The sequence below is a fragment of the Barbus barbus genome (genome assembly GCF_936440315.1).
Source record: "Barbus barbus genome assembly, chromosome: 6".
Lineage (NCBI taxonomy): Eukaryota > Metazoa > Chordata > Actinopteri > Cypriniformes > Cyprinidae > Barbus > Barbus barbus.
Window position 1 is genome coordinate 37844433 of NC_136734.1, and position 16257 is coordinate 37860689.

Genomic DNA, 16257 nt, shown 5'->3' on the forward strand with positions numbered 1-16257 from the left:
GCACTTTGGATGGGTTAAATGCAGAGTACAAATTCCGAGTATGGGTCACCATACTTGGCCGTATGTCACGTCAAATTCTGTATATTATTGCGGTTTAGTGTGTTTCAGTTAAACCCACTCATAAATGACAAACAAAACCAACTGTGGTAGGTATGTCAGTCGGGTCTCTTGCTGTCTACGTAGCCTATTCTTGGCCAGAACAAACTGCAATGTGAATCACACCATAGTCTGACTAAGCGATGTAAAGTATACCACTTGTCATGGTTGCTGATGACTGGGATAAAACCTCTGATAAAAATGGAAGAGACAGGATTTATCGCATCTCACTTTATCTGTCTGTAATGAAATTGATGTGAGGTTAAATTGTCAAATATAAATGGGCAGAAATACAATCCCAAGAACCCAGGGGAAAGATTTTGAACTCTTCACGCTGTATATGAGTTGAAGCTTTGGGTGATGCGGTCTGAGCTGCCGCAATGAAATCCTCAGCTTTGTGAGAAATGTTTGACATTTGAAAAGTGGCCTGAGAAAGAGGGAGTGAAAGTGAAAGGTTAGAAATGTGTGGGGTGTCGTCAGCCTTGGGACCAGCGGCTGAAACAAATCAGAGTGGAGGTGTTTGGGCTCAGAATTATGGTCCTCTTTGTAGCCCTGAGAGCGCCATAAAGAACGAACTTGTGACACAGCGAGATGCTTGTTTTAGGATGATGCTGCCTCCATCTGCCGAAGCTACGTGCTTTATAGCGTGCAACCTCCGTATCGCAGCTCCCCAGGGCCACCACAAAACATTGCACTTTTTAATTCTTTTTTTTTTCTATTCTTTTTTTTTCCCAGCCCTCTGAGGCATCGCGATTATGTCATGAGCGCCAGTGCTGAGGCTGAAGTGACAGAATGGACTTTATTCATCTATAATTTCCTGAAAAGAGAATCCTAATATAGCACAGCTTTAAAAGAATATAGTGGTTTCAATACAATTTAAGCTTTATTTGTGATATAATGTTGATTACCCCTGAAAATAGCTTTGACTTGTCCCTCAGTTTCTTTTAAAAAGCTAAAATTATGGTTACAGTTATGGATGACTGAATGGATGACATTACTTTTTTTTGTATTTTTTCCTTATTTATTTATCTTTTTTTTAAGATTTATTTATGGGTTTTTTTATGCCTTTTAATTAGACAGGTGTAGAGTAGACAGGAAAGCTTTGGGTGAAGAGAGAGGGGAGCGGGATCGACAAAGGACCACGAGCCGGGATTCGAACTCTGGTCGCTGTATGTCGGCGCACTAACCGCGATTTAAAAAATAAATCAGGTTTTGAAATATTGAATGATGCCTGCCTTGCTCTCAATATTGCAAGGACTTTGCTGTGCCTGCAGTTTGTTTTTAAACTAAGGCACGAGTTGAAATCAGCTTTTGAACCCGGAAAGTTTCCTGTTTGTTGTATCATTCATTCATTCTCTTTCTCATCACCAGCCTCTCTTCTTCCTCAAGACACTGGGTCCACAAGGCCTCACGTGTGTTTTGTCTCGGTGTTGATTTGAAATGAATCACTGAAGGTGTATCTCTCTCTGAAGGGATTATTATGTGTTTAAAGTCTTGTTGTGAGACGCAGCGCCATACTAAATCTTCATTATATTTTCACACCTTTACTATGCTTCACTCCCGCTACCTGAGGAGAGAGAGAGCGCGAGAGAGATAAAGTAACAATAAACCTTCGGTTCTATTCCAGGCAGCTGCTTGAGTTTCTGTTTGCTCTCCATTCTGTCACGGTTTCAAAACATGCAAATGAGACTCTCTGAATCAGCACGAAATCTGTTGTATCACTATAAAAAAGAAGAGGAATACAAAAATACGAAAGATTGGAAAATTGGGATTGTGTGTTGCATCATCTTATATTGGCTTATAACGAGCTGAGGTCGAAACTCTTGCTGTGTAAAATGTGTGATATTGCTCCCGTTCTGATTTATCAGGTTTTTCTGAACTTGTATGAAGCTAAAGAAACAAATGCGGGAAGAAATTCATTAGCCAGCACTGTATTAAAATTTTTCTCTACTATTGTCTGTGACTTTCAGTTTAAATCACTTAAAACAGACCAATTTCAACTGTGTGGCCTATTTTTTGTTTTTAGTTCAGATTGTAAGAATGTTTCGCTGTCAGAGATGTCATTGTTATATTTGCAATGCAGTTGGTTTGCTTTTTTGTATGTATTTGCATACTAAATTGTGCTTGGTCTTCCATTTATTTAATCATCTTTAGCTGCCTTTATGTTGCAAATGCGGCACATGGCATGCGTGCGCTTGTCTGTTAGAGCATCATTTTGCCTCTATCAGTACAGATCTAAATTTATAACAGGAAAGAACTGTAAATTTAGGGTCTGATTCATTGAAGCATTTGGCACACTCAGTCTGTTTGGCAGACTGTCTTGCATTTGATTGGCAGAGTGATCTGATAAGCTCCATCACAGACTTAACGGAAAATACAAACATGTGCTGAGGGCTTTTACAATGATAGAGGTATCCTTAGAGAAAGGTGAGGGATTGACTTTATGCTTCGGTTAAAGATGAGTGTGTACAGATGCTTCCAAATGTAGCATAAATATCTTTGCTCAAAAAGAAAAGAAAAAGTCATTTGCTTCAATCAGATTTCATGACTGCAATGCAAATTGTGGAATTCATGGCACACAGGTTTCAGTTAGCAACAAAATCATGTTTAAAAGGTAACGGGTTGATATCGTGAGAGCAATGTAGTGCTGCCATACTAAGTTTCTTTTTTTTTTTTTTAGATTAGTACAAACTTTCTGACCTTTCAGACTTTATGCTGCAGCTCAAAGTTTCCCGATTATGACTGCATAACCTTGGTCAAGCATTGCATAGTTGTAGTGGAGTAAAGTTGTGGTCTTTCAGCTGAAGTTTAGTGTCTGATCCTGTAGTTGTTCTGGGATGGGATTTTACTGAGGTCACAGTCCCGCTGTAGTGCCATTCTGCCCTTGAGCAAGGCATTTAGCCCTGAGTTGCTCCTGTGGGACCTTTTGCATTGGATAAAAATGTCTGCTAAATGACAGATTTCAATTTCAGTGATGACTTGTTGACTTTTTGGGTCATGTTTTGAGAGGAGTTCACATAAGTCGTCCCTGAGCACAAAATGATGCCTTTCCACCATCGCTATTACACCCTGACACTCACAAAGAGACACGTACTCACAAAGCCACTGCAGTGTCGTGTCCTGTCCAGAGGAGGTGGAAGCAGTTGTGTGAATGTGAGCCTGAGGATGATTCCTGTTGCTTAAGTGGTAGAGCATGGTGTTAGCAATACCAAGGTCACGAGTTCAACATAATGATGAAATGAAGACAGTGGAAGTCACTTTGGATAAAAGTGGTGTTGTGATAATACACTCATACACTATATAGATATATCACAACTAATTTTCATATTCATGCTTGAGATCCTTTACTTTAAAGTTTGTTTGTAGAACTTTTCTAGATATTTAGAAGTGCATTTACATCATTTTCTGCAGGTTAATTAATATAAATTAATTATAATAAAAAACAATTTTCTCTCTCTCTCTCTCTCTCTCTCTCTCTCTATATATATATATATATATATATATATATACATACAGCATATGCAATAAAATTGTTAAAAAGTAAAGGTTAAGACTTACATTTGTTACAAAAAATGTCTGTCTAGAAAATGTGTTTTTCAAGTAAGCTTTCCAATCATCAAAGAATCCTGAAAAAGTATCACGATTTCAACAAAAATATTAGGAAAGACCAATTTTCAACACTGATAATAATAAGCATCGCCAAATCTATATATGAGAAAAACAATCTGATGTATCATGTGACACTGAAAAATGGCTGCTGAAAATTTGCTTTGCCATCAGAAATAGATTACATTTTGCAGTTATTTTAAAGTATAATGATATTTCACAACATTCCTGTTTTTCCTGGATTTTTGATCAAACAAATGCTTTTCAGAAAAATAATTTTCAGAAAATCTCACTGACCCCAAATTGTTGAATTTTGATCGTGCACTGTACATATAACTACATTTTCTCTTTAAAACTGTCTTTTTTCTTGCTTTATTCTACTCTATTCACTCAGAACATTGATTTGGTCTCTACACACACTCATACAATTATCTATCCAAAGACCCTTGGCCTTAATTTCATTTGTTTCTCTGTAAATAAAATGCTCTCGTTAAATGAGATAAAACAAAAACCAGGGGACACTTTAAATTATAACTGAAAGCAATTTTCCTTTTAATAACATCTGTGGAGTCTCTGAAATGAAATAAACATACAGATAAGTCTCTTTCTCTTTGTCTCTCCGCAGTGTGCGAGAGCAGGGGCGGAGGCAGCGATCTCCTGCCCAGGTTTTCCTCATCCTTGCCCACGTACCTCCCCGTGTCATGCCAACTACAGGGTGCAGAGTCATCCTTCTTTCTCCGGGAGGCCACACAGGAAGTGATGCGTAACGGGAGCTTGCAGACACGCAGCGAGCCTCTCTTTCTCCACTTGCCCGAATCTGGCCCCGCTCCCCTCTTGTCAGTCAACTGTAGCTATGGCAATCTCACCGCAGAGGCGCCGGTACCACCAGAGCTCCTCCAGGGGGCGCTGCCACGTTCCTTCCACACCTCTACTCACCTGACGCTGGGCTGGAAGGTGAGAGCGCACCTGGTGAGCAGGAGGATAGGAGTCGATCGGCCTCAAATCCAGGTGTTGTTTTATCTGGCGGGCCGCAGGTGGGAGGATGTGGATCCTCCAGCGGAACTGCTGCCGTGTATCCGTGTCGTTGGGATCCGTGATCCGGGGGAAGGTTCTGTATCGAGCACCTGCCGACTGGAGGGAAACCTGGGGATCTGTGTAGCCCAGCTTGGCATTCCTACAACCTGGTTCAGCGCTCCTCCGCCACGTAGGCGCACACAGGAGCCCATTCCCATCACGGTGGGGTTGCACTACTCTATTCTCCCTCCAGAGGCCCTGGGAAAAGAGTGCGTGGCGGGTAGGGTGCAAGGAAAGGCTGCAGGGCAGGAAGGGGATATGCAGAGGATTGGGACTGTGACTCTCTCCACTGGGGACAACAGAGCGCCCAGAAACCGACTTAGACTGGACGGAGACGTCGAGATACTGGCGCCCCCCAGCCCAGTTAAACAGGGACAGACGGTGGGATTTCAAGTACTAATGAATTCTGCTGCCGCCACTGAGCAGTTCACACTGAGGTAGGACGAAGTACATGCACACACCTGCATAGAGGTTGAACGTCTTGTGCTCATACTGTAAATACATTAATACATCAATCAGGCAATAATTAGTTATTAATTACTGTTGAATCCACCAAATCTACTCTGACGCAGGACTTGTCTGACTGCTCATTTTTGCTCGTCTTACACTTGTTTTAAAAGTAATCCAATAGTAGCCAACCTTATGTAAATTAATTACAATATTTAGGCTGATATTTTAATTTGAGTATAATGTTTATGATGTCATTGTAGGGGTGCCAAAATCTTATAGAGCAAAGATGCACATAACAAACAATAGGACAAATTCAATGAAAGAAAATTATGAATAAAATACATAAAATGAATAATTAAATGTAAAAAAACAATATTTCAATTTCAAAACAATCCAATAATTATTTTCATGTAATGGATAATATTAAAATTATTTACTATTTTTACCTAAATTAATTAAAAATAAAACAAAACATTAGAGATTAGTTTTAAAAGCTACAAGTACGTTTAGGCATCAACCCATTTTATGAAAAAAGGTTTTAACAGTGTTATTAAATTGTTTTTTTTAGATGAACTTTTAATGTGCATTAGACAAATGCAAAGGTAATCTAAAACAGAGGAAATGAGCTTGCAAAACTATATGTCCAGTATCTGTAAATAAATGTACAATATCAAATGATATGTATAAATTAAAAAATATTGGCATTTAAACAAAATGGCAACACTATCTTGTGCATTCCTAAGAATTTTGAGTGCAGTTTTACTTTGGCAAGTCTGTAGCACTGTGTTGATGAAGAGTGTCAGGGGAGAGTCTGTCTCTGCATCTGAGATGATATGGATGAGAAATGAAAGTGTGCATGGCTCCATTGCAGATTCATGTTGATCGCATTGTCATAAATGGTTTCCATCCATAGCGGCTGGATTTGTTTCAAGGCTGTTTGTGAGAATTGTGGCTTTGTATGTCAATACTCTAAATCAGGGGTGTCCAGTCCTGCTCCTGGAGGAACAGCTTCCTGCAGAGTTTAGCTCCAACAAACCTGCCTGGAAGTTTCTAGTAATTCTGAAGATTTTGATTAGCTGGTTCAGGTGTTTAATTAGATCTGGAGCTGAACTCTGCAGGATGGCGGCCCTTCTGGAACAGGACTGGACTTATTTGCTCTAAATGAACCCTGACCATCTTAGCTTGCTTACAGCTTGTTTATGAACACAAAAGCCGAGTCTGAAAGCTCAGGCAGCTGACTTGTAGCCTCGCTGCCCTATCAGGTAGATTGTTTGTTCATTTTATTTATTTATTGGTATTATTTAATCAATTTATAAAAATTAAACAAATCACTAAATAAATATTGCTGTAATATTCTATAAATATAAATATTTTTATAATAATAATTTTAACGAATATAATTATGATAGTAATAATTATATTAAAATATATAATTAAATAAAGCATAAATTAAAATATATAATTTAATTAATAAATAATACATATGATTAAATTTATATAATAATTAATACATAATGATAAAATCGCAATACTAATATTTGTTGGGGTTGTTTTTGCTTTCAAACGTTAAGCGACAGTTTTGATTTTGGTGGGAAAAATGCAGGGAAACCTCTTTTGAAATTCTTCTCATTTGCTGACAACAGATTTATGAATGATTCTCATTACATATTTGGGAAGATGTTTTGCACAAGTTGCATTTTCAAATGCATATGCCACTTCAAGTCACAAGACTCGCAGAGATGGAGTTTGTGTGGAGCAGCATTCACTGAAAACACTGCTATTATGAGCTGGTTGTATATTCATGTAATTACAATGCTATATGCAATGCAACAATGCAATTGTTAGAATTAATAAAAAAAAAAAGCTATCGGGCGACTGATGAGTAATACTGTTTCATATTCTTGCCAACTCCAATTTAATTTTTCCTTACTCGCATTGGGTGCTTGGCGAGTGCTAATTTTAGGCCATGTTTACACCCATAGAACTCCCATAATTCAGTGCTAACAACACACATGCATGCAGTTTGGTGATCCTTATAGTCACAGTTCACACATGAACACACCGCTGCTCGCGTACTCGCTGGCAGCTTTTCAGTCTGGAGGCCTTGGGGCTTTCCCAGACATATGATAGATTAGACTTATTCATCAGTGCGCAGATAAAGCAGAGCTCCAGACTAGAGCCACACACGTCCCGCCAGCTCCGCGCCTCTCTATCACTGCTGTTGAGTTTTATAATGGGCAATAATTAGTCTCCGCCATCAGCACGTAAGGATCATTAAAATGGATGAAGGAGCACTACGTTGAGGTTATTTCAGGGGGTATAACAACCGAGTCTCTCGTATAGTCACTGACACAATTTTTGTGGATATTTGCATCTTGACACAGTCATTATTACTGATTCAGGAGGGCAACATGGACTACTTACTACTTTAATTTGGTGTGGTGGCTTCAAAGTGTGTTTATGTCTGGGATCGCGATTATCTGCAGGAGAGTCACTATGGAAAACGTCTCTCCTATCTCTATTAACTTCCGTCAGCAGAGAGACAGATGCATGCTGGCAGAGGAAGATGCTATTGTTTCTGCTAGTTGAACGATGCTGCGACATCAAAGCCACTCCTGCTGGTGTCGTTTGGGTCTATAAAAGATGTGTGATGTCTTTCATTTCGCCACCTGCTATCTGTTTAGATGGAGAAAATCTAAATGTTTTCCTCCTACCGATGAGGGGAAAAGTCTGCCAGCCGTTGTTTGTTTTGAAAATCACAAATTTCTGCCCTCATTGTTGCCGAGGAGGAGATTGAAATAGCTAAAAATAGCTTCATTTGTTCCCTCTCAAATCAAAACGGAGTTTGTGTAGTTGGTATTTTTCCTTGTTTGTGTGTCATGCATATGGAAAGACACAGGTCCGCTACAGACATTTGAATCAACCTGACAAAACATTATATATTCTTTGTCTTCTGTCACAGTCTGGATGTCTTTTAAAGATTCTAGATCAGTGGATAACTTGTGTATATACCTGTGCTTTAACAGGAAATAAAATAAGGCATCTTTAAAGTCGTGGCCTAATGGTTAGAGAGTTGGACTCGTGATCCAAAGGTTGCGGGTTCGAGTCTCCGGCCGGCAGGAATTGTAGGTGGGGGGAGTGAATGTCCAGCGCTCTCTCCACCCTCAATACCACGACTGAGGTGCCCTTGAGCAAGGCACCGAACCCCCAACTGCTCCCCGGGCGCCGCAGCATAAATGGCTGCCCACTGCTCCGGGTGTGTGTTCACGGTGTGTGTGTGTTCACTGCTGTGTGTATGCACTTGGATGGGTTAAATGCAGAGCACAAATTCCGAGTATGGGTCACCATACTTGGCTGAATGTCACTTCACTTCACTTTATTTTACTAGTTAAGATAAGCAGTTATTTATATCTTATTTTGAATTAAATTGCATTTCTACAGTTTTTGAAAAGAATTGCTATTTGATTTGATTTGTTAAAAACTTCTACACCCCAGGGTTTCGAAGAGGTTTAGACCAACTTTTTTGGTCCACAATCCACTTTCTAAAGTGTAGTCACTAACAAATATTTAAAATTAGCAGCTCATTTTCTTAAAATAACAAAGTAACACTTTATTTTAAGGTATCGTTGTGATACGTTACACTGTGTAATGTGATGTTTGGTGAACAAAACTCGGCGGATTTCTCAGATGTTTTGCCACATTTTCCCATTTTAATATTTGTACTCAAATCAGTAAGCAAAGTGTCTAAACTGTTTTGCATATCTTGCTGTTTAACAGACTTGCCCTTTTCACTTATTTTGCAAGGCTAGGTTCATTTATTTTGAGAACTTCAGCTGAAGAGTAGAAAAACAGAAACCAAACAAAAATCTCAAATAAAAAATACAGTTTGTGTACTTTATTAATTGCTGTATTTTTGATCAAATAAATGCAGCTTTGGTGAGCATAAAATAGCATAGTATACTGGTAACCCGTTACAGCAGGGTTCGGCAAGTAAGTTTGGCATTGTGCCCAAAAAAAGTTCACCACTAGATGGCGGGTTGATTAAAAATGCAACTAGAATTTGCCTGTGATTTTGTAACTGGTAGTGAGCTGTTACTCTGTGTTAAATCCTGTAGGACAGTCATTAACAAAAAGCCACATTTGTGTGGCGGTGTCCAGGAGAGTATGTGAGCGGAATGGAGCGTCAACATCACTGCACTCCCGCTCCACTCCATGCTCACTGATATCAGAAACGCCGCTCCGCGTCTAAAGTATTTCAGTATATTTGAAATATCACAGTTCTGTTTATAACGTAGGCCTATATTAAAAAATAAAGAGTTTCGGAGTGGCTTATTGGAGCACTGGTGTGCAAACTTTTTTCCTACGACAAGCTAATAACATGATTGTCAGCATTAAAAGGTATAATTGCTGCTTTTTGCAGTGCAAATTTGGTTTGTGATGACAATAACAGTACGTTTTTACCTATACGGATCAATGCATTTCTTACAGATTTCTGCTCATTTGAAATTGGATATAGATGAAGTAGCACTGTAAGATTACATTTGTTTGAATGCATTATTGAGAGAGCGATTGCGTGTGAATAAGTGTTGTAGTACTTGTTTAAATCATGCTTTCAGCTGAAAATATTCAGCTTCTAGAAGGAACAAACATATTTCTTGAGAACTATAACTTCCTGTTCATGTCCATTGCCTTCATCATAGCCTTCACATTCTCTCTGATATGAGTGGTCCTTCTCTATCAAACTAGCTAAATATGTTTAACATGTGAATTCTTGCTAAATATGCAGTTATATTACAGGCCGTTGGCATGAATTGTGCCCGTGATGGAGCGGTAGTGGAGTGCTCTTGGAGCGAGTGAAAATCACGATGCTCTGACTTTTAAAAAATCCGCTCCTCGTTCCAGTCAAAATTACACCGCTCCGCTCCGCTCACATACTCTGATTGTGAGTAACTGTTGCTGTCATGACAGATCTATTTCAGAACCAACCGCTATCAAAATAATCTGGCTGCGGGCGAGGGCCAGATATCATTGCTGGTGGGCCAGTTTTGGCCCACGGGCCGGTTGTTGCTGACCACCTCTTTACAGTATAGACCCATTTGTTAATATAAGTTAATGCATTAGCTAACATGAACTAATTCTTACTAGGGCTGTGCAATTAATCGCATGCGATTGTCATGTGCATCTCGTCAGTAATTGGTATTAAATCGCTAGGGCACAGCCCTAATTCTTACAGCGTTTGTTCATTAAAAAAAAAACATAGTAATTTTAAAAATTTATTAGTAAATATTGAAATTAATATTTACTGATATTAATAAATGCTGTAGAAGTGTTGTTTATTTTTTGCTCTTGCTAACTAATAGTTAACAAATGAGTCATTATTGTAAAGTGTTGACAGTATGTTAAATATAGCTGAACTCAACATCTTAAGGACATGTCTGTATTCCCTTATTCCTCTTTTTTTCCTGCTGTTCTTTAACTCTTCCTCAATCTTCTCCCTACTGTTTTCTCTCTTCTTCCTCATCTTAAAAAACAATCTGCATTTTCATTCTTCCTGACTGCATAACGCAATCAAAGGTCTTTATATTGGGCGTGCATAGTTAGCAAATCAAAATGTAATAAGAAAACTAAATTTGAGAAGAATATTCTGGGATTTATCAAGAGTTTTATCATTACTATCTGGAATATGCAATTACATTCAGCTGAAAAACATGTTGTTTCTGTGCTTGTCCTCAGAAGATTGGTGTGAGGCAAAAGTAAACTTGTGGAAAATGGGCATCCGATGACTCCTTTAAAATACTAAGTCTTTCTACTTCAAAATTGAATGTTTGGTTCAATGTGTTGTTTGCGTTTCTGTATTTATTTATTTTTTATTTCATGATGTATTGTTATAAGTAATTTGCGAAATTTACTAGCAATTTCTGAGTGAAAATTGTTTCTTTTTCTGTGTGACTTATGTATATATTTTTTATACATCATAACCTATTTTATTTCAGCTAGTTGCCAACAAGTACTGAAATGACTAAAACAAGTAAAATGTATAAATCTGGAATGAATATATATTTGTGTCTGTGAGTCAGTATACAATTTATAGATTTTAATATAATAATTTATTTACATTTTAAAATGATAAATTTAATTGTATTATCTTTATTTATGAATAATTTTTCCTGAGGATGTCCACAATAAGATTTGTCGGATTTAGACAGATTTAGTCATTTTTAACAGTTTGTCCCCAGTATATTTTTAAATATGTGCCCAAACACACACACACGCACTCACATTTAATAAGGGGTGAGTGTTGTTCTTCGGGTCTGCACCCAGCGATTGTGTTAATGTCTGTCGTCCGGTGTCCCACAGTGCATCAGTGCTGCGGCTGCCTACTAGTGTGGCCTAATGTTCAAGCACCAACCACTTTACCTCCATAAATCTCTCTTTCTCTCTCGCTCTTTTTCTCTCCAATAGTGCGCCTTCTCTCTCATCCTCATTAGCCAACTCTAAAATATTCATTTGAACAGGCACTGAGCATCATTAGTCCCTGTTAGAAGACATGATGTATAAGAAAAGGAAAAAGACCCAGACCTACAGGATCTCAAGGGAATTGGTCTTAATGAAAATGAAATTGTACTCAGGGTTTTTTTTTTTTTTTCTTTTATTCTGCTCAGCCATACACAGACTATTGTGTTGATGGCTCCTATATATATATATATATATATATAATGGACATGTACACATACACACACACACACACACACACACACATATATATGTGTGTGTGTGCGGTTGGGATGACCTGTTCATCCATTTAGAACTACAGAAAGCACTTGGCTCCCTCTCTATCTCTGTAAATGTGCATGACTGTGTAGTTAAGCTGGCCTGTAGATGTGATAAGTACAGGACTGCTGGGTAATTATGTTCAACAGGAGAGGTGATAGGAAGCTAAACGTGTGTGTGTGTGTATGCGCATGATTACATTAAACTGCGAAGTAGATGGAGGGTCATGAGCACTTGTGGCTCCCCACCTGTGCTGGAGCTTGTCTTATTACCCGTCTGGTCTCATTTCGTATCGTTCTAATCTCAAAAGCACTTAGCATGGTGCTTTTGAACACAGAGGGCAAGGCCTGTAGAGAGAGAGAGAATGTCTGCAACAATCTCTCTTGCAACTCTATTGCAACCCCCCTCTTACCCGTCTAACTAACACAAACACACATATATCGAACTCCCAGAAGAGTCTGGGAGCTTATTTCTTGTTCTAGCTGACTTCTGATAGCAGCATTGAGTGGGTTCAGTACAAACGTATGGAAAGGTAAGCGGTCCCTGAGGGCTCGTGTATCGTTCATCCAGAGGTAAAACCCCTTTATCTCATTCCCTGAAGACCTACAGTATCTAAATCTTCCGTGTGCAAGGAATGGGTCACATATTATATGGATGCTTTTTCAAAAGCTCTGTAACAGCAATTCATCAATTTAATTCTGATGGCAGTAATATAAGGAATTGTTCATCCAAAAGCCCTGGGTCATTCTGAAGCCCGCATTAACCGAATCCTGGGTTATCTTGATTCACTGTCTACCCAGGTTATTCTTTACCCGGGGTTAACAATTAATCTTGGATATTCATGAGCTGCACACTGTACATTCCTAAACCCTGGGTTAATGTTCTTTTTGAATATTTTCTGTGTCGTTGTCATTGGTCAAATGCAGCATGTGATGGGTTTTCATAAAGGCTCTAGTAATGCACAACCTCATTGCCGAATCTATTATAATGTTTATTCTGAAGAAGAAAAAGAATAAAACCATCTCTTAACTACAATTCCTCTGTTTTCCATTACCATTTTTTATACTCCCCCCCCCCCCCTCAAACGCTAACTTGACGCACTATGTTTCTGTGATTTGTTCAAAGCCTGTGAAAATGAGGCATGTGATTGTTGGATAGTTATAACATTTTAAATATGCATTGAGGCAGCAGTGTGGGGTTGACACTGCAAAAGCAGCGCTAACACTGCTCAGGAGCAGGGTTTCAAGTCAAACGTGGTGCTAACCCTGTTTGTAAACTATATAAAACATACCTTTACCAGGTGTTAAAAACGGGGTTTAAAATGAGCCATTATATCCCAGTCTTAAGCACAGTGTGAAAAGCAAAGAATAGCAAAACCCTCGCCGAAACGACCCACCTAATAAACAAAACACTAGTAAAAATGAGTGGGTTACTCTTTACAATAAGATTCAGATAGGTAACATTAATTAATGCATGAAGTATCCTTAACAAAAAATGAACATTTATTGCAGCATTTATTGTTAAAAAGTTAACATTGTCTAAAATGTTAAAAAGTACACAAGTTTAAAAGAAGTATGATTATTGAAGAATTTAATGCTTTTATTCAGCAAGGATAGATTAAATTCATAAAAAGCAGGGCTCTAAACTCATTCTTCCCACTGGTCGCTCTTTTGCGACTACCTTTCTCAGTTGGTCACACAAGGACATAATTCGTTTTTTTTTGCTACAGCATGGGATTAATCAATGCATGCTGATGATCTTTTTCATAACTTATAGTTATGTGGTAACAAGTGTTCAACATTCAACCCGTTCTTTTTCATTAGTATTATTCTTTTCTTTTTTTTTAATTCCTCTTTTGCTGTGTTATAAACCGAGCTTCGTACGCTTTCGAATTTGCGATCTTGGTGTCACGTTTTACAAGAAAAGACAATTGTCTCTTTTGTTTATATCTATACACCTTTCACTTTTTAAGAGTAAAGCAAAAGATGGATTCATTATTCTTAATTAAAAAGCACAACTATAATAAAGCAGGAGGCTATAATGACAAAATAGCTTACATAAAGTTTATTAATAAAAACGAATAAGACTAGGCATGGCATACTGTACACCACATGCTATATTAGATACCGACTAATAAATTACAGAATGTTTAGCAAACACTGAGGAATGAAATCAATAAACAACAAAAAGCCTCTGTTGGGTAACGTGAGGTAAACAGCAAAGATAACAAGCTTTTAAAACAGAAAAAAAAACAATGTAAAACTAAACTGGCTGTCAGTGACAGGACTTCCCGACGTGTTCACCTTCTCTGGTTTAAGAAGCAGTCTTTAATTTGCTGTGAAAACCAAACCCTCCGTCTTCCATCGTTTCCTTGATATTTATGTCATTTTCGCGGTGCGCTGCGCGCACCTTGGTGCTCATGACGCGGCGAGTATAAACCAGGTTGATACCAGGCTCTGCACCTGAAGCGCTCGCACTGAAAGTGCCTCTGTCACTCTCTTCATGTGATCAGCAAAATTTGACTCCTTCTGTAACGGGACGAACAAGACGTGAGACGTGCGGATCCAAGTGCAAGCTTTTATTTACAGGGATGGTCAATAACACGCAGGGTTGAACAAACAGCAAAGAGGTAAAGAGATGGCAAGACAGAAGAGTACTCAAGTAAACAGGCGTGGTCAGTGATCGGCGTACAATATCCAAAGGGCTTGACAGAAGGGGTAATCCAGGTATGAGGGCAATAATCCAATCGAGGTGCAAACAGAGTCCGAATGGCAAGGCAAAGGGTAAATCCAGAAAACATGAGCAGGAGTCAAAACACAAGAGAACACACAAGGTAAAGCAAGGCAAGACTAAGACTATGACTTGGTCTCCGTAGAGTAGCTATCGCTATGAAAGTGATAAATGCAATACAATACCCGGCATCTAGCAAGAGGAAGTCCATGGTTTATAAAGCCTGAGTGATTAGTGTGATCAGCTGTGTAATCAGTGAAAACAGCTGTGTGTATCCTCATTGCAATGAATGGTGGGGTTTGTAGTGAAGTGCAAGAGTCCTGAAAATTCAGCTTTGTCATCACAGTAATATATTACATTTTAAAATATTATTAAACTGGAAACAGTTATTTTAAATTGTAATAATATTTCACAATATTATTGTTTTAACGATACAAATAAATTAGGGCTGTGTATTGGCAAGAATCTGGTGATACGATCCGTATCACGATACAGGGGTTGCGATACGATATATTGCGATACACTGCGATACTGTAAGCAAGGCGATATATTGGGACATTTCTTATTTTAGGAATAGGATATATATTTTTTAGGAAAGATGTCATTAAGAACACATCACCATATGCAAACCTTAGCCAAAAAAAAAAATAAAAAATAATAGTTTAACCAGAACACACTGGGATCTGCATTTGCAATAATCAGTCCCTACATTCAACATTATTGAACCACTTTTTGTGCAGTACGAGGAAAGGGGGAAATATTCAAGTGCTTGAATGATTCTTTAGTCAAATGTATGTATAAAATGTATTTTATAAAAAGATAAAAATATATATTTATAGACTCTACTTTAAAGGTTCACAGTTTAAGTTTACAATTGTGACATGCAATGTCATAACATCTGATCTGAACAAAAAATGACATCTGCTTAATATCAATGAAAAATAAAGTGCTTGCAGGATTCCTAAAGAAAACAAAACAATTGTAAAACAATCAAATACAGAAGTTAAACATTCTCAGAACTTTCAAATTTCACAGGTTTTTCAGTTTGTATTTATGTTCCGCGTAATCGCTGAGACCCCAACTGCACAAAACGCCCCCGAAAGCTGCAGCTGCGCGGCGTCTGCCCGGGACCGTGGCGCGAGCGCAACCTCGCTTCTGCCGCTTGTTGCGTCCCATGTTGAAGAGCCATTGTGCGGCTCTACCGCCCGCCGCGCCCTGCGCAAAGGCTCTTCAACACGGGACGCAGCAAGCGGCAGAAGCGAGGTTGCGCTCGCGCCACGGTCCCGGGGCAGACATTACCACAAAAGCCCAAATGGCGCCACACTTCAGCTTTGTACACCGAAACGAGAGCTGGAACAATTCTATCATTCTCCATTACTGGCAGCGAACTATATTAACGCTAACATTAGTGGAGTGCCCTGATGCTAGTATTTCCTGTCACTGTTTAAGTTCAGAGATGAAGACTGATATCTAGCGGTCGGGATATGAACACAAAACGGAACAAGTGCCATGAATCTTGTATGATTTTTA

General features: G+C 38.7%; 1 protein-coding gene across 1 annotated transcript in view; it reads left to right on the top strand.

Annotated features, from left to right (window-relative positions):
- LOC306871210 (transmembrane protein 132C-like) overlaps nt 1-16257 on the top strand; it is a 199858-nt gene that overhangs the window by 50110 nt on the left and 133491 nt on the right. Inside the window, exon 2 of the mRNA XM_079418988.1 lies at nt 4328-5213. Within this exon, the coding sequence (XP_079275114.1) occupies nt 4328-5213 (886 nt within the window). The remainder of the gene's footprint in view (nt 1-4327; nt 5214-16257) is intronic.